Genomic DNA, 23,535 nt, shown 5'->3' with positions numbered 1-23,535 from the left:
TTAGTGCCTGCTGTGTTCTAAATGCTGAATGCTGGGAATGCAGTGTTAACAGGACACAAACCCTGTTCTCAAAGAGTTTATCTCAGGAATTGGCAAACTTTTTCTATAAAAGGCCAGAAAGAAAATATTTCAGGTTTTGTGGGCCATATATGGCCTCTGTCACACATTCTTCTTTTTTCCCAACACTTTAAAAATACAATCACCATTCTTAGCTTGTGGACTGAGGGCCAAAGCACATACAGACCCTTGGTTTATAGACTTGTGGATAATTGACAATAGGGTGTGATAAATTCTATAACAAGGGTAAGCCCTGTGGCTACGAGAGTTCATAGGAGGAACATCTACCCCAAGCCTGGGGGATGAAACAAGGCTCTCAAAGAAGATGATACCTAGGTTGAGTCTTGACAGATTAAAAGGTAAAATTGGGGTGAAGTTCAGTCCATTCAAAGGCAGAAGCGTGAGTGAATGTCTAAATGGTCTGGGACATTCTGAAACTTCAAGTTGTTCAGTATGGCTAAAACATAAAATGTCAGGGTTTAAATAGAAGAGACGAGACTGAAGAGTTAAGCAAGGGCCAGATGCCAAATAAAGGAAGGTGTGAACAGTGACTTAAACTTCAAGATAAAAGATGTTAAGGAATCACATTGGTCTGGAAGTGCATTGTCAACACCTACCCCTCCAGAGGCTGTGAGGAAAATGAGGCCCTCAGGAGAAAGCTAGCTTTCAGTTGCCCTTAATAGGCAGAAAGGGCATTTATAGAAACAAACAACAACAACAAAAACCTCAAACCAAAAAAACCTAAAAATCAGGAGTTCAGTGTTAATTATATTAAAACATAGGTGCCATAGTCTTTGGTGAGAAGAGCAGACCTGGAGGCTGAGGAAAATAGCGAGCTGTGTTCCTGGGTGGTCAGTGTGGGGAGTACGGTGAAGGAGGTAGGAGACCTACATCCTAGTTACTCCTGGGGCACGTGTTAGCAAAGGGGCTGTGCAGAGAGGGAATGCTGTCTTAAGGAATAAATGGGCTTCAGGGTTTCATGTGGAATACATCATTTAGTAAATACTCTCTGTCATTTTACATTTAAAATGTATAGTTATATAGTCTGCTGTTTAATGATTGTTGATCCATTTTTCATGTATTTAGCATCTTTTTCAATAGAGAATAACACTTTATGCATCTAAATAACTTTAACATATTAAAGCACATAATTAGAATGCATTACATTAAATTATGGGTGATCTTAAGAGCTAAAACGCCTCCTTTAGAAGTGGAGAGTTGCAGTTAATCAATTGACCATTATTGTTGCTGTTGTTTTAGGACCTCACTAACTTAACCAGGCTGCGTCGCTTAAAGGATTTATGTCTCAATGATCCTCAGTATAAAACCAATCCAGTTTGTCTGCTGTGTAATTATTCCACACATGTGTTATATCATTTGCCTTGCCTTCAAAGACTTGACACGTTTGATGTGTCAGCAAAGCAAATCAAGGAACTGGCAGATGTAAGTGCATACCTAATCAGGTGTCTGTGTCTTAAGTTTAATTAACTCCTTCTTTCTGGATGTGTCAACATGTGGTAGGTAGTATGATCTTGTCAGTGTTGTCACCAATTCTACTTTTGCCCAGTGAGCTGGATATTTCACATAGATGCATACAGATAATAACATTAGTACTAGAATCTCAATTTTGATGACAGTATTGGAAGGTAAAATGATAGAAAAATGTTTAAACTTACATAGAACTTGAAGGAAATCTGAAAAATTATCAGTGTTAAGAATAATTAAACTAATGCTATATATACGAAAATTAATAAAGCCTAAATAAAGTAGAAATGAAACAAGTAACCTCCTCTCATTTGGAGTATTATATATCAAAATTAGAAGATACCCATGGTTGATGGCAGTATGCCAGGATTAGGTAGATTTTAATCTAATTAAAGATGGTTTGGGGTTCTCTGTAAGTGTAAGTGAATCTACCCACACTGCCAAAATCTTGAAGATCTCCAAAATCTTGAAAAGGGCTTTTCCTGGGCTGTCACTGATGGTGAATCTCCCAGTAAAGGGACTACTATGCCATGGTACGAAAGGCTTTATAATTTGAGAGTAGAGTTCATAGGAATTTACCATGTTTTTTAATATTCTTCACACATTATATTTCTACCTCTCCTTCTAGTCCGTTGAGTCCCATTTGTTTATTCAGTTAACCATTCAATAGTTTATGAGTGTCCAGAATGTGCCCACATGAAGCCCTCCCATCCTTTCCTTGTGGCTCATCCATCATCTCAACATAGATAAAGAATGTCTTTATCCATTTATCTTGTATCTCTTCTCTTGGTAGCTTGAGGATTTATTCTCAAGTTCCACTGTCTCCTCTCATCTTTTCAAAACTGAGATTATCCTCTCTCCCATCCCAATCTAAGAAGTGAGCTGTCTTGTAATATTGAGCAAAAGGCTAGAGTTATTGTCTACTAGAAGATGTCCAGAGTCATTGGAGGGTCAGGGGGGAATGTCTTCTCTAACAATGTTAAATCAAAAATAATGACAAAACTTTGCAGTGACAACCATATTTTTGAAATTTCCATTATCATCTCTGTAGTTTTTCATCACACACTTTCTGAAAAGGTGAGCAGGATGAATATGCTTCACTAAATTACTTGGCTGATTAATTTATCTAACAAATATTCAATGCCTATTACATTCGAGGCACAGTTCAAGGCACTAGAAATAGAGTGACCAAAACAGAAAAAAAAAACCCTGCTTCCTTGGAGTTTACATTTAGTGAGAGAAGACAGATTGTAAGCAGCTAAATGAGTGAAAAACTAGTATGTCAGATGGTGATAAATGCTATGGAGGAAAATGAAATAAGGGTGAAGGAAACAAGATTGTTGGTAGGGGCAGAGAAAGGGCTGTAGGCTCTTTTCCATAGAACTGTTGGGAAAGGATTTACTAAGGCAACATTTGAGCAGAGACCTGAAGGAAATAAGGGAGCAAGTTTTTCAGGGATCAGCAAGTACAAAGACCTTGAGCAGGAGCATGCCTCATATTTTAAGCACAACAAGGAGGCTAGTATGGCTGGAGCTGAGTAAGCAAAGAGGAAAGAAAGAAGAGATGAATAGAGGAGTGGTGGGGGGCAGATCACGTGAGACTGAAGAATGTTGTAAGGACTTTGGCTTTTACTTTGAGTGATATGAGGCCACTGGAAAATTTTGAGAGGAGGAGGAAACAAGATGACTTATGTTTTAAAGGGATCCTTTTGGTTAATGAATTAAGAATAGAGGATTAAAGGGAAAGGTGAAAGCAGAGAGACCAGTTAGATTCCAGAAACTTGGATGAGAGATGCTGATGGTTTGATACAGGACACTGTAGAGGGGGTAGTAAAAAGTAATCAAAAGTAATTGTAGCAGTAGTTAGAAGGTAGAACCCATCTGGATTTGCTGATAGATTGAATTTGAAGTGTAGATGAAAAGGTAGAGAATAATTCCAAGTAACTAACCCAAGCAACTGAAGGAGGGAAGGAGTTGCTATTTGATGAGATGAGGAAGAGTATGGGAGGAGTACATTTAGAAGGAAGAATCACAGCATAATGTTAAGCATATAAAGTTTGAACAATCTTTTGAATATCCAAGATGGATATATGAGACTGTTATTTAAGAGAGTTGCCTGGATTGGAGATAAAGATATGGGAATTGAAAGCAGAAGGATGATACCAAGCTGAGGACTGGATGAATCACCAAGGGAATGTTGTGGGTGGGGAAGTGTGTCACTTGGGTAGGTAAGTTCTGACTTTACTTGCCACTTGTAGGCAAAAAAAAAAAAATCAAGAAACACCATCTGCCATTTCCTTAGTTACAGTTTTTTCTACTCAGTTGCACCTGAGAAACAAGCTCTTCTTGATCAGGAATTTTTATCTGCTAATCATCACCCTAAAACAGCCTTTTTCCCCTTAACTCTTCTATGTTATGAATGCCTGATTTTTTGCAGAAGAATTTAGTAATTTCAGTTTCAGAATTTCATATTATGTGTGGAGAAGGAATTCTTTTGTCTGTTCATCAAGCCATATATTTGTTTCCATTCTATCTGTTATGCCAAATAATTCTGTTGGGATCTTGACTATCCGCCAAATAATTCTGTTGGGATCTTGACTATCCACTCTCTACTAAATAAATCACACAGCAGTGTACAAGCCTTCCAACTTAATTGAGGTACAGATTTGTCGATAAAAAGAAATGCCTTCGTTATTTCAGGTAAACAGTTAAAACTAGGTCACATTATAACATGCACCTGATTTGTTTATTTTCTTCTCAGCTAGTTCTTTTGACTAATATAACTCTTAAGCACCATTTACCTGGTATATTTCTTAATGGTGGATTTAATCAATTTATCATGATAAACATTAGTAACTGCATGATCCATTGATATTAAGGAATTCAAGATAACTGGATTAGATTGACAATTTAGTAATTTGCTCAATCTAAAACAAGTTCATTTAGAGCATTCTTTTATAGATTTGGGGGAAAAAAAACCCATGAAATCCTATTTCTTAGCCATGCATTTAAAAAATGAATAATGTTACATTCGATTTTATTCTTTTAAATTTATTTTTTCTCTAAATTAATCAAATAGGAATAATATGTTAGCTTCAGTAGTACTGCCACATTAGCTAAATGACACTATTTTGTAAATTGAGTACTTTCTATAGTCTCTTTATGTTGTCACTGAAAGTAAATATGCCTCACACTTAAAATATTATACACAAAGAACATCTTTGAAATTTTATGTTTTGCTTATTAAATTTAAATAGAGAATTCTGTGTAGCCATTATCATTTCAACTAGTATCATTACTAGTAACTGAGCATGTAAAACTTAAAAATAATTATATAGAACATACCACACTCTCATAATACCACTAATAATTACCTATAATGTTTTTTGTTTCAGCTAACCTTTTTTCTCACTTTTAGACCACAGCAATGAAAAAAATAATGTATTACAATATGCGTATAAAAACTGTTCAGAGACATCTTAATGAAGACCTTGAAAAACTGAATGATCGAAAATGTAAATTACAGAAGTTGCCAGAAGAACGAATAAAATTATTCAGCTTTTTGAAAAAAAATGTGAGATTTAATATTGTAAAATTTCAATAGCCTTGTGTTAAGAAAACTGGCAGATAAGATACTATTATCTTTTAAATTTTATATGTATGTATACATTTATAAATATGCATACCTTTTAAAATTAATACTAAGTTTCAAGTAAGTTTGCCCTGAAAATGTTTTGATTCTAGGTACTTAACTAAGCTTCATTCTGTGCTTAGAAATCTGCAATTTAAAAAAGGTATAGGCAGGGCTTCCCTGGTGGCGCAGTGGTTGAGAGTCCGCCTGCCGACGCAGGGGACACGGGTTTGTGCCCCGGTCTGGGAAGATCCCACATGCCGCAGAGCGGCTGGGCTTGTGAGCCATGGCTGCTGAGCCTGCGCGTCTGGAGCCTGTGCTCTGCAACGGGAGAGGCCACAGCAGTGAGAGACCCGCATACCGCAAAAAAAAAAAGGTATAGGCATATTAATTTATAAAATTTTAAAAATGCTGTGTAATTCAATATGATTCAGTGAGTTATAGAGATCTGTTAGACTTATTTCACTACATTTTTATTAGATACCAGCAGGCTGTGCTCAAAATTCATTTTCTTGTCTAAAATGCTAAAGTACTCCTTTACTATTGTATGTTGTATACTATTAAAGTATAGCTTGTTATAAAGTTCCCATAATGTTGTATACTTTAATAGTTTGTGCTTTAGTAGTTATATGTGCTTTTTAAATTTAGAATAAATTGGATTTCCTTTACTAAAAGTAGACTCTGAGAAATGAAGGATTACTTACCTCAAAACAGAACTTTGTATATATAAGAACTTATTGTATTAAAAAAAAAAGGTATAAGAAAATAATGGTTTATTCAAAAAATGGTGTTACAAAAATAGTCAAACTACTTGGGAATAGGGGACTTGGATCCTTAGTTTATACTTTACTAAAAGTAAATACAGTGGGGAAAATAGAATTAAATGTAAAAATGAAAACATAAAAAAGCAGAAGAGTATATGGATTAATATATTTAACTGATCTCAGCCTGCCAAGTAAGAAAAATACTAGAAATCACAGGGAACAGAATTTAGATTTGATTGAAAAAAAAAAAGTAAAACACTTTTGTACTAAAAAGCATCATTAATGAAAATAAACAATAAATGACAGTCTGAAAAATTGTTTTCAACAAACATGAAGGACAAACATAATATCCTTAGTATAAAAGTACTCATAAGTAAAACAAGACAAAAAGGGACTTATCCTGGTGGCACAGTGGTTAAGAATCCGCCTGCCAATGCAGGGGACACAGGTTCAATCCCTGGTCTGGGAAAATCCCACATGCCACAGAGCAACTAAGCCCATGAAGCCCACGTGCCTAGAGCTTGTGCTCCGCAACAAGAGAAGCCACTGTAATGAGAAGCCTGTGCACCACAATGAAGAGTAGCCCCCACTCACTGCAACTAGAGAAAGCCCACGCGCACCAACGAAGACCCAATGCCGCCAAAAATAAATAAATTAATTTAAAAATTTTAAAGAAGACAAAAAAGTATATATCCAAATAGAAAAATTAAGCAAATTCCATAAACTATCATTTTACAAAAGAAGAAATAAAAACTAATAAACATATGAAAGAGGACCTCAATCTGATTATTAATTTCCTAATATGAAATAAGACAACAAGCAACCATTTTCACCTATAAATTTGTCATCGCCTGCCTGGTGAAGATGGGTGTGACACTATTAAACCACTGATGAGAGTGTAATTGGGTCATATATATTACTAACAGCCTAAAAATGCTCATAGCCTTTGACCCAGTAAATCTACTTCTAGCACTCCATTTAAAGATTTGGATAAATATTTATATGAGAATATTCATCATTGTACTATTAGTAACAACAAAAAATTGGAAACTACCTAAATGTTTAAAAAGAGAGGCAGAATTACTCATTCTTAAGATTGAATGGTATGTAGCGATTAAAAATCAATTTAAAAAAATATATTTAGTACTCTTTATGAAATGAACAGGTTTAAATTCATATTATAATCAGAAAGGTATTCTTAAAACATTAACATAATTTATTTATTTGAATAAAAAAACACAGGAAAACCAGTATATGGAAATCATTTTATATCTGCCATTTTCATGTGCAAATGGATGTATTAATATGTGAAAAATAATAGTTATAGGTTATATAAACTATAGGTATTTTTATAAAATATGCTTACTTCATTTTTTTAACAGTTGTATGTAGCCATTATAGAGAAAGGAGTACAGATACTTAGCAAATTTCTATTTGTATGCACTTCTCTGTGTACAGTACAGTTTATCTTGAAATCCATTCTACGATGCTGGGGTTAGAGTAAGGCAAATGAGGCACTCACCCTGGGCCCAAAGTTTAAGGGAAGGTCTAAAACCTCCATAATTAAGATAAATCATATACTTTATTATAATATATATATTTTTAATATTTATTTAAATTTATTTGGTTGCGCCGGTCTTAGTTGCGGCATGTGGGCTCCTTAGTTGTGGCATGTGAACTCTTAGTTGCGGCATGCACGTGGGATCTAGTTCCCTGACCAGGGATTAAACCCAGGCCCCCTGCATTGGGAGCATGGAGTCTTAACCAATGCACCACCAGGGAAGTCCCTATTATAATATTTCTTAAAAATACAAATGAATGCAAAAAACGTCCATTACGAACAACAAGAAAAAATCACAAATATCAAAATTTTAAATAAAGACATTGCTGTGCTGAGCCGTATAGGAGACTGAGGCAAAGAGAAAAATGTGCACCCCTATATCCATGCTTGTGTGTATTTTTATGTTGTTTCCCAGAATACCGAAGTAGTTGAAAAATTGAAAAGTAGGAGTGATAAAAGTCACATTATTTCAAGTTTATTTCCTTTGTTCCAAAACCAGCATTTCTTATCATTTTACTTTGGCTTTATTAGAAACTACTCATCAATAATATTTTAAAATTTATTTCTTTGCTTTTCTTATTTTCAGTTGAGAGAACTGCCATGTCTGAAGTATTTAATTTCACTTGGTCAAGAGAAATTCGTTGACCAAACTTGTACTAAAGTTATAATCACATGCTTGCCATGTTTTTATGAAGTTTGGCTTATTTATTATCTAGATTGCTACTTTGTTAATTTAAGCTAACTAAATATTTAATAGATTCCACTGAACAATTTTGCTCTCTGGCACATTGATTTCAACAGTTGGAACGGGAACTGACTGAACTCAGAGGATCTGGCAAAGGGCACAATGATAGATCCAGTAACAATAAAGTAACTGAGCTTGAAAAATCAAAAAACTGTGAAACTGTCACAGAAGAACCAAGTCTTCAGCAGAAGATAGTGACCAAACTAAATGCCTTGAATGAAAGGGTAACATTCTGGAACAAAAAACTAGATGAGTATGTTTAATGAATTATCTCGTTGTTCAAATTTGAAACATGAGGGAAAAGAATGTTCTGGGCCACTGTTCGAGCTCAATTCTCTCCTTCAGGAATGGAAAGAATTACAGTATGAAGTAAAACACGACATGTTTTTTCAGTCCAGTTCTTAGTAGAGGTAGGCATCATTGGTTCGAAGTTAGTATATAGTTTTTTAAAGAAGCAATACTTTACTAGGAACACTGGACTTCCCCTGAGTGGCTTCTTGTCACTTCATGACTCTAGTGTCTGCAAATTAAAAACATTAGTTTTTTTAACGTTAGTTGCTACTGGTGCAGAAAGCACATACAAAAGTTGTCTGGAATCATGTAGAAAGAAACTCAGGTTGAGTATCAACTAGAAACATAAAGCAAGAAGACTTATTAAGTACTGTGAATTTTTTTTTAATTTACTAAGGCACTAAGTGGACAAGTTAGTTTGCCCTGTAATAATAAATAGTAACAAAATAATAACTAATATTTATTGAGTTCTTACTCTGTGCCAAGCTCTTGGCTAAGAGCTTTTCATATATTTTGCCTATAATCCTCAAAAAAGCCTATTCAGGTGTAGGTACTATCAATCTTGTCATTTTCTAAGAAGTTGCAGCAGAAAAATGTTGTGACTTGTCTAAGATCTGAGAATCATAAATGGTGGAACCAGGAGAGTCTTCTAACCTTCACTTACTCTGAGGTTAACAAAATTTGAGGTGATTTTAATTGCCAAAAACAGAATGTCTCTCACTTGGTTTAACTGTTAGCACCAAGCTTTCTTTATTCATTGATGAAAGCCTTATATTTTAACATCAGCTTAGAAGAAACTATCATGAATTTTAATGTTGTGATTTTTGGATCATTTTAATAGCTTTATTTTTTTCTTAAATAGAATTGAAGGAATTTATTGTATTGAAGTAAAACAAAAGAAGAAAAGTCATAGTTTATTAATCCCATTTTTGTTAATTGAGTTGGAGACTGTGGGAAACATCCACTTTGAAGAAGGCACTCGATCTGATGACTGGTAAATCTTCTGATATTTAGTTATAGATTTAAAACTAATTTTAAGTGCTTAGGATCATCAACCAAAATACCAACTTATAAAAATCTTAAAATGTCCCATTTCAAAACACTTTCCATATAGAGTATTCATCCACTGAAAATTGGCAGTTACCTACTTTACCATATATACATTTCTCTGTTTATACTATTGCCATGAGCTAACTTTGAAAACATCCTAATAGTATTCCTTTGCTCTTTACTTAATTTTCCTTAGCCCAAGAGCAGAATATAATTTAGAAAAGCTTATGGTCAAGAATTAATTTTATGTATGTTTATACGGTTTATTTCTGGACTGAATATAGCCCTGGATTCTGAATACTGGGTGAGAGGCTAGAATAGGGAAGGAGTGGCAAAGCAGGATTGGCAACAGCAAGTTGCAAATACTGGAGGAGGCTGCCTAGTAAATTTCCTGGGGGGTCCATGATCAAAGTGAAACAAGTTGTCTAGAGCTAGATAGAGTCAGGGTGCACATAGACATTATGAGTTAAAATAAGGCAGACACTTAAAAACCAGGAATTTGGGTGAAAAAGCCCATTTGGACAAAAATGGCAAAGCCACCCAAAATGGAAACAGGAAAAAGGCATCCACACTTCAGAATCAAGGCCTACTGGTAGACACAAGGAAGTGGTTGTGTTGCTTCAACTAGAGGGCACAACCCAAAAAATGATCCTAAAAAAAGAGAGCCTTGACACAAAAATATCATAACTTTCATATTTCTGCAGTCACTTTCTCAAAATTGGGAAGCCCGTGAACAAGGAAACATGTAAAGCTATAGAATGGACTTGATGTATCACCCCAGCGGATGGTTTTACTCACAGTCAGTGTTGAAACAAACACGATTTTTGTGAAGTAAACTACAAAACTTACAATAACCTTTTAGAAAGAAAAATGTGTGACTGTTATCCATTACTTTAAGCCAAGCCCCCGATTCTATTAGATGTGGCTCTAACTCACCTCTGTGAGTAAAAGCTTCTGAAGGGCCTTGGGGGTACTTTGGTGGAAAAGTCTAAGACGCTCTGCCCAAGGGACAAAGGGATCTTTTAAAATACTTTCTTTTGTATCAGTAGATCCATTTGCCCAACAGTTATCACTGTTGCTTAACCACAATATTTGATTTTTATGTGCAAATATATAAAAGGTATTCATCCCAGTTCCCATGTAAACAAGTAGAGGCCTTGATTTTTCAAGTGTTAAGAATTGAATGGTGTCTCTCTGCAGGATGTATGCATAATTCTTCAGTCTTTTATTTGCATTCACTCAACCTAAACAGAATTGTTTTTTATTATTTGTTTCTTTTTAACTTATCACAAAGTAAGCTCTTTATAAAACAAGTACATTAGTGAAAAAACTATGTAAAAACAAAATAACTAAAAAGCCATTTAGGTAACCGTGTCAGCCTGATAGTAATTTAGATAGCTTTGGTGGATTTTAATAAGCATTAATAATTGTTTACTTGGTTTTAATAAAAATAACCTTGATCCATTTTAAGGAGGAAATCAAATACATGTTGGCAGAATTTCAAGGACTGTTTGTTACTCTTAGCATACTACAAGCTTGGCTACCTTAGCTCTGATCGTTTATGTATATTAGGAAATAACTATTAAAGTGCTTTAAATTGCTCTGTGTGGTACATATCTAGTCATTTTATAATTTAAACACTGACTTTTCTTTAATATTTTTAAGGCCAATATTTAGCATTTAAATAAAAAGTACTGGAGTAGAGCTAGAACTAAAACATAAAGGTTTTCTCTCAGAAAAGCCTATGTTTATAGTAAAAGAGCATTGCAGATTTCTAATTGTATATCGTTGAATATTTCTTAGCTTCATTTCTTTTTTGAAATTGAAGAGCTTTATTTCTCAGTTTAAAAAAGTCCTGATTTTACAGAGACTTGTCTGTTGAGTAGATTGTTGCCACTACAGCATTTTCATTATAGATCATATTATTTACCTCTCTATTGCCAACTGAGTTATCTATTGACATCAGACAACATTTATCAACATTTATCAAATGGGGACTCCAATGCATCAAAGATGCTGTCCTTGTGCTTGAGAAGCTTTTTTAACCTGGTTATAGATACATGGCATTTACAATTTAAAGAAATAACTTCAAAGTACCACAAAACAATATATAAGTGACTCTGTGAGCTCCTTGGGGACAGATAGGATGTGCCTTATAAGTCATTACATCTAGCATAGGGCTGGCTGGATTCATAATTCAATAGATAACTAATTGAAGTCTCTATATCAATATATAGATACTCACTTAGTAGGTTCACTTTTGTCTATAAAATAACTTTCAGTAATTAATCTAACTTTTTATATATAAACATTTCAGGCTGTACTGTTTTAGAGAGCTACAGAAACTCAGACTTTTTGTTTTATACTGTTTTATATTTGTTTTTGATATGGTTTAAGTCAGCAAGTCAGTTAACAGTATTTATTAAATGCTTGTTTAGGATTTTGAAGTGATTTTAATAGATTATATTATGCTCCAGCCATTTAAAACCATGTGCATTCTACATTTGCTAAATGGGTGCATCATTTGTATATTAATGAACGTTTGTAGGCATCTCTGTGTGTAACTGAATATCTTAGTCAATGTGTATATCACCACTGTGGATGCTCACACATTCAGGTCTTACTGAATGAGTGAGGACACCCAGTGACATGAGGGGCCCTCACTCTCCTAACCTCTGCAGATCTTGTTGCTGTTAGCCATTCCTTCCGTGTAATTTCACCTCTCTCTCTTTTTTTTCTTGTAGTTAGACATTTCCTATTTTCTTTTTACAATCTCCCTTGACAGTCTTTTCTACTCCTGCACTTTCAAAAATTACTTAAAGTTACAATCTCTCTCCTTTACTCCAGTCCTGAATTTCTACCTATTAGACATTTCTAGCCGAATGTCCAACTGGCAAGGCAAACTCAACACATTTAAAAGGGAACTCAGCTGTAAAGTAAAAATTAGACAGTGGGGTTAGAGTCAGAAAGCCTAGGTCCAAACTCTATCTGCATAGTCTTAAAACAGTTATTTAACTCACCTGAATGTCATCTGTGAAATGAGAAAATAAAAAACTATCACAAAAGGTTACTGTTAGGATTAGACAAGGTGATATAAAAATATTTAGTTCTTAATCTTTTTGCTTTTGTTTTCCTCTTCCTGCCCACAAACCACCCCTTCCTTCTGACTCCTCCATTCCTGTTTGTAGCACTACCACCCTCTTAGTCATAGAAGCACAACAAACACTGAAGCCATTCTTGACTCCATTCTCTTCCTCCATCTCCATATCCAATCAGCCTAAGACCCACAGGTTCTCTCCATAATGTCTCTTGCATTCGTTCTCTCCTTCTTTGTAACCAAAATCTCCTGCACATGGGCCGTCATAACCTTCCTCTTAGACTATTGCTACATATAGCTGGTCCCTTCCTATGCCAAGAGCACTCTGTTAAAAACAAAACAAAAGCCTCCTGTAGCAACCTGTTATCTTCCAAATTACATTCTAACTCTTCACCCTGACATTCAGTGTCCTTCACTGTATAGTCTCCAAACTACCCTAACCCCTTTTCAAACCCTTTCAGAGTCAGCTGAACTGTGCATGCCTCACTGCTCTTGGAATATATCTGGTACACCATCACATAAGTGGTTTTCTTTGTTCTACTTCCTTCACCCAGAATGCCGCGCATCCCAGGCCCTGGCTCTATCATTACCTGTCAAAACTTACTTTATCTTCAAGGATGACATCAAAAGCCATTCCTTTGTGAGGAATTTTCTGGTCATCTCCATCAGCTATAGTCATTTCTTCTTCTTCTTTTTGAATCTTCATAGCACTGAGTTTTATCTCTCCTATCTTATACTCTATTATAATTTTGCTTGTACTTGTCCATTACTTCTTCACTTTATTGGTTTATAAACTCGGTGAAGATAGAGACTGCATCTTTTTAATCTTTGAGTCTTTTCTACTTTGTTCACTCGCTCAGCATTCATCCACTGAGCTTCTACCATAAGTCATATTCTATGCTAGGTGCTAGTGATAAAAGTCAAATAAGATATAGTTCCCTCTCTAATCAAGCCTACAATCTGCTGTAGAAGACTATGGTAATGAAATAGTAATAAGTTCTGGGATGATTGTACACATGGAGAATGTAGGAGGGGGCAGCTGTGTGAAGATCAAAGCAGAGTGGCGAGTTAGAGAAAGTATTCTGGAAGTGGGGACACTTGAGGGAGATGCTTTGATCTGAGTTTTGAAGGACCGATAGAAGTTAACTACATGAAGAATTAGAGGAAGGACTTTGCAGGCAGAGGAAACAGCATGTGAAAGGGTGTGGAAATAGTATAATATGTTCGGAGAACTCAGTAGTTCCACATGACAAGGGCCTGATCATTAAGGGTCTTGCAGGCTGGGCTGGGTAGTTTGAATTTTGCCCTTAAATCTATCAGACTGAAAGAAAGGTGTAGCAGATTTCAATATTATTTTATACAAAGTCCTAGAGAGTCATTATTTCAGGTTCAGACTAAAATGTGTATACATCAGACCAGTAATGACATGCTCCCCAGTTGCATGTAGCACATATTCAACAATGCTGTGAGAAGTTATCATCCTCCATGACGCACTGATAATATTGTAAGTCTCAGTACTTCTCTATCAGCATAGGTCTGTTCTCCCTCCTCCAGCAGTATTGCAGCCTCTGAATGATGTTTTCTCATCCACGGTGTGGCCAGGTGATTGAATGAATTGCTTTACTTCTGTGACCCCAGGTAGCACAGAGCCCTTGTCCTCTCAGCACCAGCGTTTCGTACTTCCAGGGCTCTAGGAATTCCATATGAAGAAGGGATCAGCTATTTAATTCCCAAAGAAAAGCTCTATGAAAGGATCACACTACTTGGAGTTTCCTGCGCTATTCCTGGTTCTTGCATTCCTGGGAGACCAGGCTAGAAGCTGGGAACTGTCCATTCATCACTTCCATCTATTCTTGGTTACTCTAAGGGCAATTCTCGATTACCCTTTTGTTACTTTATAACAAAAACCTTATCTACATAAAACGCCTATAGCACTAGTTTCTATCAGAGCACAATAATAATGATAATAATAACAATTAGAGTGCAAGCAATAATGAGTTTCAGTGGTTCCAGGACATGTTGTTTAGGGGTGACTTGGACTAATTTAGGCCCACCCAGGAAATGATCCTCCTGTATATGACACTGTAGGTTTCCCACTGCACATGATGATCTGGTTGTTTAGCCGGACCTCTGAACTAGTTAGCAGCATTATGCTGGATTGCAGCACTATTTCTATCTGTCTCCTGTACCAGACTGCGAGCTCCTCTGGGATTAGTTTGGTTTGGGCAGCTCACTTTTCAACTCTCGGGGAAGAGTAACTGGGCAGTTCCTAGCTGCACTGGTTCAGTCTTTGCTAGTGAGAAAGGCGAATGCTCTAAATTAGGAGCTCAGATGTTAGTCTTAGGAAGAGACAACCCATCAGGAAGCTTACCTTTGTGATCTTAGCCCACACCCATGCTCAGGTCCTGGTTGATTATTCCAGTGAGGACCAGTCATCTCATTCATAGCCAGATATACCCCATATAGGAGCACTTAACTTCCTTTTCAAACTGATCCATTTTTTTCACATTTATTTTTTATTTTTACTTCTTTTCATTAAGGTAACATTGGTTTATAACATTATATGTTTCATGTGTACAACATTATACTTCTACTTTTGTATACATTACAGCGTGCTCTCCACCAACTATTTAGTTTCCATCTGTCACCATACACTTGACCGCCCCCCACTTAAATTTCAAATTAATCTAAATTCTGTGCTACTTTTAAGACAGTGCCAGAATTATTACTGTGAGCATGGCCAGGCAAGGGCAGCAGAGAGCAAATGAGCATTGTGTACATTTTCCTGAGATCTTCACACAGCAGGCCCCTACTTCTCCTTCAATTCTTAGCTCAAATATCTTCTCTGAACGTCTTACCCAAGACCTGTCTTAAGTATCCCCTGCCTCTCCAAGCCTCTCTTACCCCAAGCCTTACCCCAAGCCTCTCTTTCTTCAGAACACTTACCAGTTTAGATTTTTTTAATGTCTTGTTTATTTTTTTGTCCAACTCCCTTGGAAGATAGGGTCCATGAGAGCAGGGACCCTGCCTCTTTCACTTCTATATCCCTAGTTATGAAGTTATTGCAATAGCCCAACTAAGAGATGATGGTGATTTTAACTAGGAAAATAGCAGCGGTAATGATTAAATAGGGTCATATTCAGGATGTATTTTAGATGTAGAGTCAAACAGACTTGCTGAAGACTTGGATATTGGTGAGGAAGAAAGGAGGCAAGGTTTATTCCTGGGATTTTAACCTAAGCTACCAGTTAGGTGATGTTGCCATATACTGAGGTAGAAAACACTCAGGAGGAGCAGGTTTAAAGGCAGGTGTGTTGGGTGAGTTAAATTTGAGAGGCCTATTACATATACAAGTGAACACAGCAAGCAGGTAGTTGGATGTTCAAGAGTGGGTATATCCAGCTAAGTGGGGTAAGGGTAAAGCCTGAAAATAAAATGTTGGAATTTACTAGTATAATAAATATATATGTATATGTATTATATATATATAAATAATATATTTAAAATATGTATTCACAAAGGACCAGGTGAAATCACCTAGGGATAGAGTTTATGGAAACAAGAGGAGAGCCAAAGACTGATTGCTGGGGCAATCCAACATTTAGAAGTCTGTCAGAGGAAAAAGAAGCAGAAAAGAAAAACATGAAAGAGCAGCCAGTAAGATGAAAGCCAGAAGCATGTAGTTTCACTGAAGCCAAAAAAGGAAGTGTTTCAATAAAGGAGGATTGCTCCATATCTTTTAGTCAGAACAAATATATAATAATTAATAAAAGAACTATTATTTTATGTTTCAAAGTTTAGTGCCTCTTTTACTGATTGAATAAGAACCAAATCAGAGCTATACTATATGACCATTTATCTTTAGCAAAAAAAAAAAAATATTAGCTATTACTTTTTTCATATGTAACTTTGTGTTCTCAACATTTTAAGGAAAATCTCTTTTCTTTGCATATATTTTGTATTCCCATATAGGTTTAATTCCTGCTATGAATTAATTCTATCACGTTTTTGTACATGGGACTTCAGAACGTATGGTATTAAAGGAGTGAAAGTAAAACGTGTCATCAAGGTTAACAACCGTATTCTGAGACTAAAATTTGAAGAGAAATTCCAAAAGTTTTTGGACAATGAAGATATGCATGATTCAGAGTAAGAAGTTAACTTCCATAAGGAACATTTTTACAACAGTCCGATTTTATTTTGTAAAAGAAAGTCTTTCTGTTTTAAAAGTTTACAATATTGAAAATATCCTTGTCAGTAAATAGTTCCTTTTCATGCATCTTCCTTGACTAGGATGACCTCATAGTTTATCCACATTGGAGCTCTTTTTGAGACTGAGGAGGAGTGCAAGTTTAATAATGACACTGGAACATCCAGCGTAAATGGGAAATATCCTGGGCAAGGCATATGGTCACTTATCTACAGCTAGGTTTTTCTGAAATCAATTCTAAAACTTTTTTTGTCTTAATTATTCTTAAGGAGCTGTCGACAGATGCTGGAATGCCTTTTTTATGTTTTTGATCCTGAAGTTACAGTGAAGAAAAAGCATCTGCTACAAATACTTGAAAAAGGATTCAAAGACAGTGAAACGAGCAAGGTAACATAAAATGTCATTCAGAATAATGCTTTCTTCCTAATGAATAAAACGTTGCCACTGATTAAGCGTGGTTTGATTCTCAATGCTTTCATTCATGTTAGAGCAAACGTATACTGTTTCACAAAAAGCTTAGTGCTATCATGGAAAGTACAATCCCTCAGTATCCCAGGGGGATTGGTTCCAGGACCTCCCACAAATACCGAAATCCAAGGATGCTCAAGTCCCTTAAATGAAATGGCATACTATTGGCATGTAACCTATGCACATCCTTTTGTATACTTTAAATCATCACTAGATTACTTGTAAGACCTAATACAATGTAAATGCTGTGTAAATAGTTGTAAGTACAATGTAAATTCTATGTAAATAGTTGTGGAAGCAGGGCAAATTCAAGTTTTGCTTTTTGGAACTTTCCAGAATTCTTTTTTAAAAATATTTTCAATCTACAGTTGGTTGAATCATGAATTACTTTATCTTCATTATTATCTATTTAATCTTTCTAGGCATCTTATATTTTATATTGTGATCCTTCTGTGGATGATTTTGAAATCCACTTCTTTAATCCGTTTTAAACTCTCCGAGGTCTTCTCCATCTTGAAAAAATTCATTCAGTTAACACTGCTGTGCTTTCTATCATCCTATTTTTCTCTTTACCTTTACTGCCACCATTTCTTTATTCTCTACTTCATTTTCCCCACCTTGATACTGATATTGCTTTATCCTTGGTCAGTCCTGAGCTCCAAAATATCCAATCAACCTTTCTCGGTCCTCCACCCATTTGACGTGGCAGCTGTAGCACACTGGTATAGAGCAGTGTTTCCTAATCCTTTTCTCATCATGGCACGCATAAAATCAAAGTATTGCTGTATTTGAATCCTGGCTTTCCTACTCACCAGCTGGGTGACTTCACCTCTCTGTGCCTGTTTCATCCATTCTGTAAAGTGAAGATAATAATAGTATCTTCTTAACAGAATGGTTAGGATTTAGTGAGATATGTGCAAAAAGGTTCTTGGATACTTGTTCATAGCATCATTATTCACAATAGCCAAAAAGTAGAAGCAACCCAAATGTCCATTAACAGATGAATGGATAAATAAAATGTGGTATATACATACAAGAGAATATTATTCAGTCATAAGAAGAAATCAAATTCTGATACATGCTACAACATGGATGAATCTTGAAAACATTATGTTAAATAAAAGAAGCCAGACACAAAGGGACAAATACTGTACGATTCCACTTACATAAGTATCTAGAATAGGCAAATTGGTAGAGACAGAAAGTAGAATAGAGGTTACCAGGGGATGGGGAGGATAGAGGGACAGAGAGTTATTGTTTAATGAGTATACAGGTTCAATTTGGGATGACGTTCTGGAAATGGATAGTGGTGATGGTTATACAACATCGTGAATGTACTTAATGCCAATGAATTGTACACTTTAAAATGGTTAAAATGGTAGCTTTTAACCTTATGTGTTTTTTTTACCACAATAATAAAAAAAAATCACCAATAAAGCTTTCCAACCTCTTGGTGGAGAATAAATTGGAGGGAGTAGAAGCAATGACAGGGGCACTATACGGGGGAGGTCCTACAGCAGCTCAGGCCAGAGATGATGGTGGCTTCATCAGGGTGGTATAGTGAGAGTGCCCTCACTGTACTTTCTGGAAGAGAAGTAGGAAGGAGGTGAAGAATTGAGAAGGTGAGTGAAGTGCTCAGGGTCATATCAGAGAACTCTGAACCATCATGGGCACAAAGGGTAGAGGAAGGATGGGGCTATTTCTGTGTGTTTTCTGTCTGCCAGACACTGTGCTAGCACTTTATCCCCTGCATCTCCTAAAGGAGATACAATATCTCTAATCCTTCCAGCAGCGCTCTACACTGCTCTGTCCAATATAGTAGCCACCACCCACATGTGACTACTGAGCATTTGAAATGTGACTGGTCAGAATTAAGGTGTGCTAAAAGTTTAAGACATATAATACCAGTTTTTGAAGACTTAGTACAGAAAAAAAGACTATAATTTCTTATATTGATTACATATTAAAATGATAATATTTGCAAAATATTAGATTAAATAAAATATATTATTACAATTTACCAAAAAAGTTCTTAGACGAGTTCCTGGCACATAGAAAATTTTTTATTAAATTCACCATTATTGCTGAAACATTTGATTGTGAGACTGACACGCAGCCTTCTGTGCTAAGGAGGCAGGTTATTGCTGAAACATTTGATTGCTCTTTCCATTTTGAAACTCTCCTTTAGCATCCATACACTACTGTTATCCTCACATTTTTCTGATTGTCCCATCTTTGTTTCCTTTTCTTTCCCCGTCTTGCCTCTAAATAAGAAAATACCAGAAGGTTAAAGTTTACTATTCTGCCCTTCTTTCTCCACACACCATCAATTACTCTCATTGTTAAGATCTTAGAAATGGGGCAAGATAATTGGCTAGAAAAATCACTGGGTAGCACAAAGCTCAGATAAGCTAAATTTCTATGCTATGTTGTGCACACAATGAGTAAAGATTGATATTTATGTTCTGCATCATTTAAGAGACGGGATCTGATTAAAAAGATATGCTGTGTAAGCAGCTGAGAAGGAGGATTTGGCTTAGTGTGGCAGTGTCTGGTCCAGGCAGAGAGCCATGCACATAGCCTCCATCTAATGGATATTTAGTGATGTTCATGGGAAATCTGAGATTATAATTACTAGAATGTGGAATTTGTGATCAGATGAGCCACATTTTAGTACTTATTTTTCTAAATCTCTTTGAATAACAGGTTTCAATAAGAAAATAGGCGATTCAGCATTTATATAAAAGATATATTTTAGATAATTTGGCTACTAATATTAAGCTAGTAATAATTTCAAAACTCCAAGAAGTGACAAGGAGGAGTAGACCTGAGTCCAAGTCATGACTTTGCCAATTTCTGCTTCAGTCCTTGGATAGATCATATAATCTCTCTTAGGTTTTTTTTTTTTTACTGCTAAAAATAGAGATTTTTGTTTGTTTTAGAGCTGCTTTCACAGCAAGTAATATGAATATTTCTGATAAAACACTTTTAAAGAAGTAACTCTAATCACAATGCAAACTAAAATTTCCATGCATTAGCACAATGAGATGTATCTGGAAAATAATGTAGATTATTAGACCAATTATTAGACTATTTATTTACTTAAATAAGAATCTTCAGTGTAATTTCCCACAGAATTTTCTTTTTGGAATTTGCACTGTTGCTAGTGGAGTATCCTTGAAAACGTGCAAAACTATAGCTCCTGCACCACACAGAGTGGTCAGTTTTGACTCTGGCTGGTTTTACAGGAACAAATGTTGTTCTGTATTACTTTTCATAAATCTATTTGCATATAAATTTAAAATATATAAATGGTTTTATAGAATGAAGTTGCACCTGAAGGTTATCTACTTCTTTTCAGTGAGTCTGACCTGCAGTTTCCTTGCACAGACACATAAACATAAAATGATAAACCATCTTACTAAAGTTGAAGTATTGTCAATCTTGTAAAAATACTCATACTTTGTTTTTTCTTTACAGCTGCCTCTCAGAAAAGAAGCTGTTATTCTTGCTAACAGCCTGAGTATATGTGAGTGTCCCAGAATTGAATTTCTACAGCAAAAGTACAAGGATGAGAAGAAAAACTCTCTTGAGCATGAGCTCTTCAGACATGGTAATACAAGTATGCGGTGTTTCTGAACTTTTAAGTTCTAAGTATTCAAATTCATTAATTATTTGCATAATATTTTTGATACTTGGTTTTATCAACCTGGGAGGTTTTCTGAAACCCATTTTATTTAGTGTTTACCAGTGTAGTGATACATGACTTTCTGATCTATTACTTTAATCAGGTTGTCAACAAATATTTACTGAGTGATTATCACCAGCAACATCAATAGGATGAGACTCATTCGTTAATCATATTTAATCCATCTTATATGAAATAAACACTTTTCATAATCTGCTTTTGTTCATTAAGTTGTGTCCTAAAAATAAACTTAACACATTTATGTACATGTTATACACAAACACACACACACAATCACCATACAAACCCCAAATTCATAGGAAAGAGAAAAGAGAACTTGGCCTATTTATATGATAATCATTATATAAAGCACTCAGGAAGACAGGCCTTATTTGTCCTTAATTATCAAAATATAAGATGATAAGAAAATCTGGTTATAAATCTAAAGTTGGCTAAAGACAAATTGTGAAGTGTGTGGATTGCTTTAAAGTTGCCTTATAGAAGATAAATGTTTGGTATCTTAATTTAGTCACAGTTATTAGTATTTTATTTGCATCTTGAATATATGTAAATAAAAGTACATGAGTCAGTTTGTAGGACACTTCTGGGAGAGGTTCCCAGGTACCCACAGACTGGAGACAAAGACCAGCTCATCATGTCCTCTCTTGCCCTACCCTCTTCCACTTTTCCTTCTTCAGTTCCACCAGTATTTATTGAATGCTTACTGGGTATTAGGCACTTGGTTGGTGATAGGGATTTAGTCAATACAGACTAGACAGTTTCTCCGTTATGGTGCTTACAAACAATAATATCCAAATAAATGTAAAATTATAATTATAATAAGAGCTACAAAGATGAAGTATTAATGCATAGTACCAAAGAATGTAAAATAAAGGGAATTGATCAGGTCAGGGAGTAAGGGACATCTATTCTTTGGTCTCAACTACTCAACCTTCTAAAGACTGGGTAGTCAGAAATTTGGTTAACTGAATTCTATAAAAGTAATATTCTAGGTTCCAGACTCTAGCTCTGTTAAGATGATGCATGCTGAACTAAATTATGTGTGTTTTGCAGTCTTTCATTCAGTTAATAATAATCAGAAAATTAAGCAGATTACTGAATCTAGAAAGAACTCCTATTTGAAAAAACCACTTGCTTTTTTTCTCATCCTTCTCCATTCTCATTTAAGAAATATCCATCATAGGGACTTCCCTGGCAGTCCAGTTGTTAATACTTCACCCTCCATTGCAGAGGGTGCTGGTTCCATCCCTGGCCAGGGAGCTGAGATCCCACATGCCTTGTGGCCAAAAAACCAAAGCATAAAACAGAAGCAATATTGTAACAAATTCAATAAAGACTTTAACAATAGTCCATATCAAAAAAACTCTTTAAAAGAAAAAGAAATATCCATGATGTTTTTCTTGATCCTTCTGGAATATTCTTTCTAAAACAATTAGGTTCTCCCAATTTACATTTCATAACTTGTACATAGTTTTAAAAAGTCATCTGAATACTTTATGCATAGTAATTACAAGTTGTTTCATAGGATTCAGTGACTCCTAGAGATCCTTAGGATTTAGTGAATTTCAAGGTTCCTTAATATCTAAAGGGAAGAGAAATGTGCATCCATTCAGTAGACATATATTGAGTGCCTCTTATGATCTAAGCTATGTGCTGATGATACAGAGATGAATTTTTACCCAGTTAACAAGAACAACAAATTTCTTAAATTAATTCATAAAAATATTGATAAATATTGTCTTCTTTCCTTCTTCCTTCTCTGTAAAGCTTTGCTTGATATAATCACAGGAATTCTCTTTTATAAACATTTTATTTATGCAACAAATGTTTATTGAGCTTCTATTTTGGATCAAGCAGTGTGCTATGTGCTTTACGGTGGCCAACAAGATAGCCAGGATCTCTACCTTTACAAAATATACAGTCAAGTCTGGGGCCAATAAGGAAGATGATATTGGAAAATTATTCAAATGAATTAGTGTTCAAACATTTTGTTTTTTCACACTAGGCATCCTCCTGATTACAAAGGTTTTCCTTGGCCAGAGTGTTCAGGCTCGTGATCAGGACTCCATCAGCCAAGCCAACTACCCAATGATTAATTCAGTGTTCATTCCTCGAAAATATTTACTAAGTATGTCTGCGATGAAGATAAATCTTTTTTCATCTTTCTGAATACAAAATGTTTTCATTTAATACAGATGCTTACAGTTTAACCTCTACCTAACAAAACTTATAAACTTTTTTATAAAAACCTGTTCCTAGCTATTAACCTCTACCTAACAAAACTTATAAACTTTTTTATAAAAACCTGTTCCTAGCTATTAACAGCTATTTCTGTTTCCTATTTCAGTGACAGTTATATATGTGTGCGTGTAGATATTTTATTTTGTAAAAGTTTGTTTTATATACACAGATATATATATATGTATAATATATTATATGTATTTTAGAAAATAGAACCTACCCAACTT

At 35.2% G+C, this 23,535-nt stretch overlaps 1 protein-coding gene across 1 annotated transcript in view; it reads left to right on the top strand.

Moving 5' to 3' along the window:
- The window catches only part of LRRC9 (leucine rich repeat containing 9), a 100,458-nt gene that overhangs the window by 12,534 nt on the left and 64,389 nt on the right, over positions 1-23,535 (top strand). The window contains exons 7-14 of the mRNA XM_024731498.1: positions 1,318-1,500; positions 4,960-5,115; positions 8,299-8,495; positions 9,396-9,527; positions 16,653-16,829; positions 17,160-17,277; positions 20,839-20,971; positions 23,073-23,195. Of these exons, the coding sequence (XP_024587266.1) occupies positions 1,318-1,500; positions 4,960-5,115; positions 8,299-8,495; positions 9,396-9,527; positions 16,653-16,829; positions 17,160-17,277; positions 20,839-20,971; positions 23,073-23,195 (1,219 nt within the window). The remainder of the gene's footprint in view (positions 1-1,317; positions 1,501-4,959; positions 5,116-8,298; positions 8,496-9,395; positions 9,528-16,652; positions 16,830-17,159; positions 17,278-20,838; positions 20,972-23,072; positions 23,196-23,535) is intronic.

This window comes from Neophocaena asiaeorientalis, unplaced genomic scaffold (assembly GCF_003031525.2).
Source record: "Neophocaena asiaeorientalis asiaeorientalis breed wild unplaced genomic scaffold, Neophocaena_asiaeorientalis_V1.1 scaffold603, whole genome shotgun sequence".
NCBI lineage: Eukaryota > Metazoa > Chordata > Mammalia > Artiodactyla > Phocoenidae > Neophocaena > Neophocaena asiaeorientalis.
The sequence above is the reverse complement of the archived record's forward strand: the minus strand, read 5'-3'. Positions and strand labels throughout refer to the sequence as shown.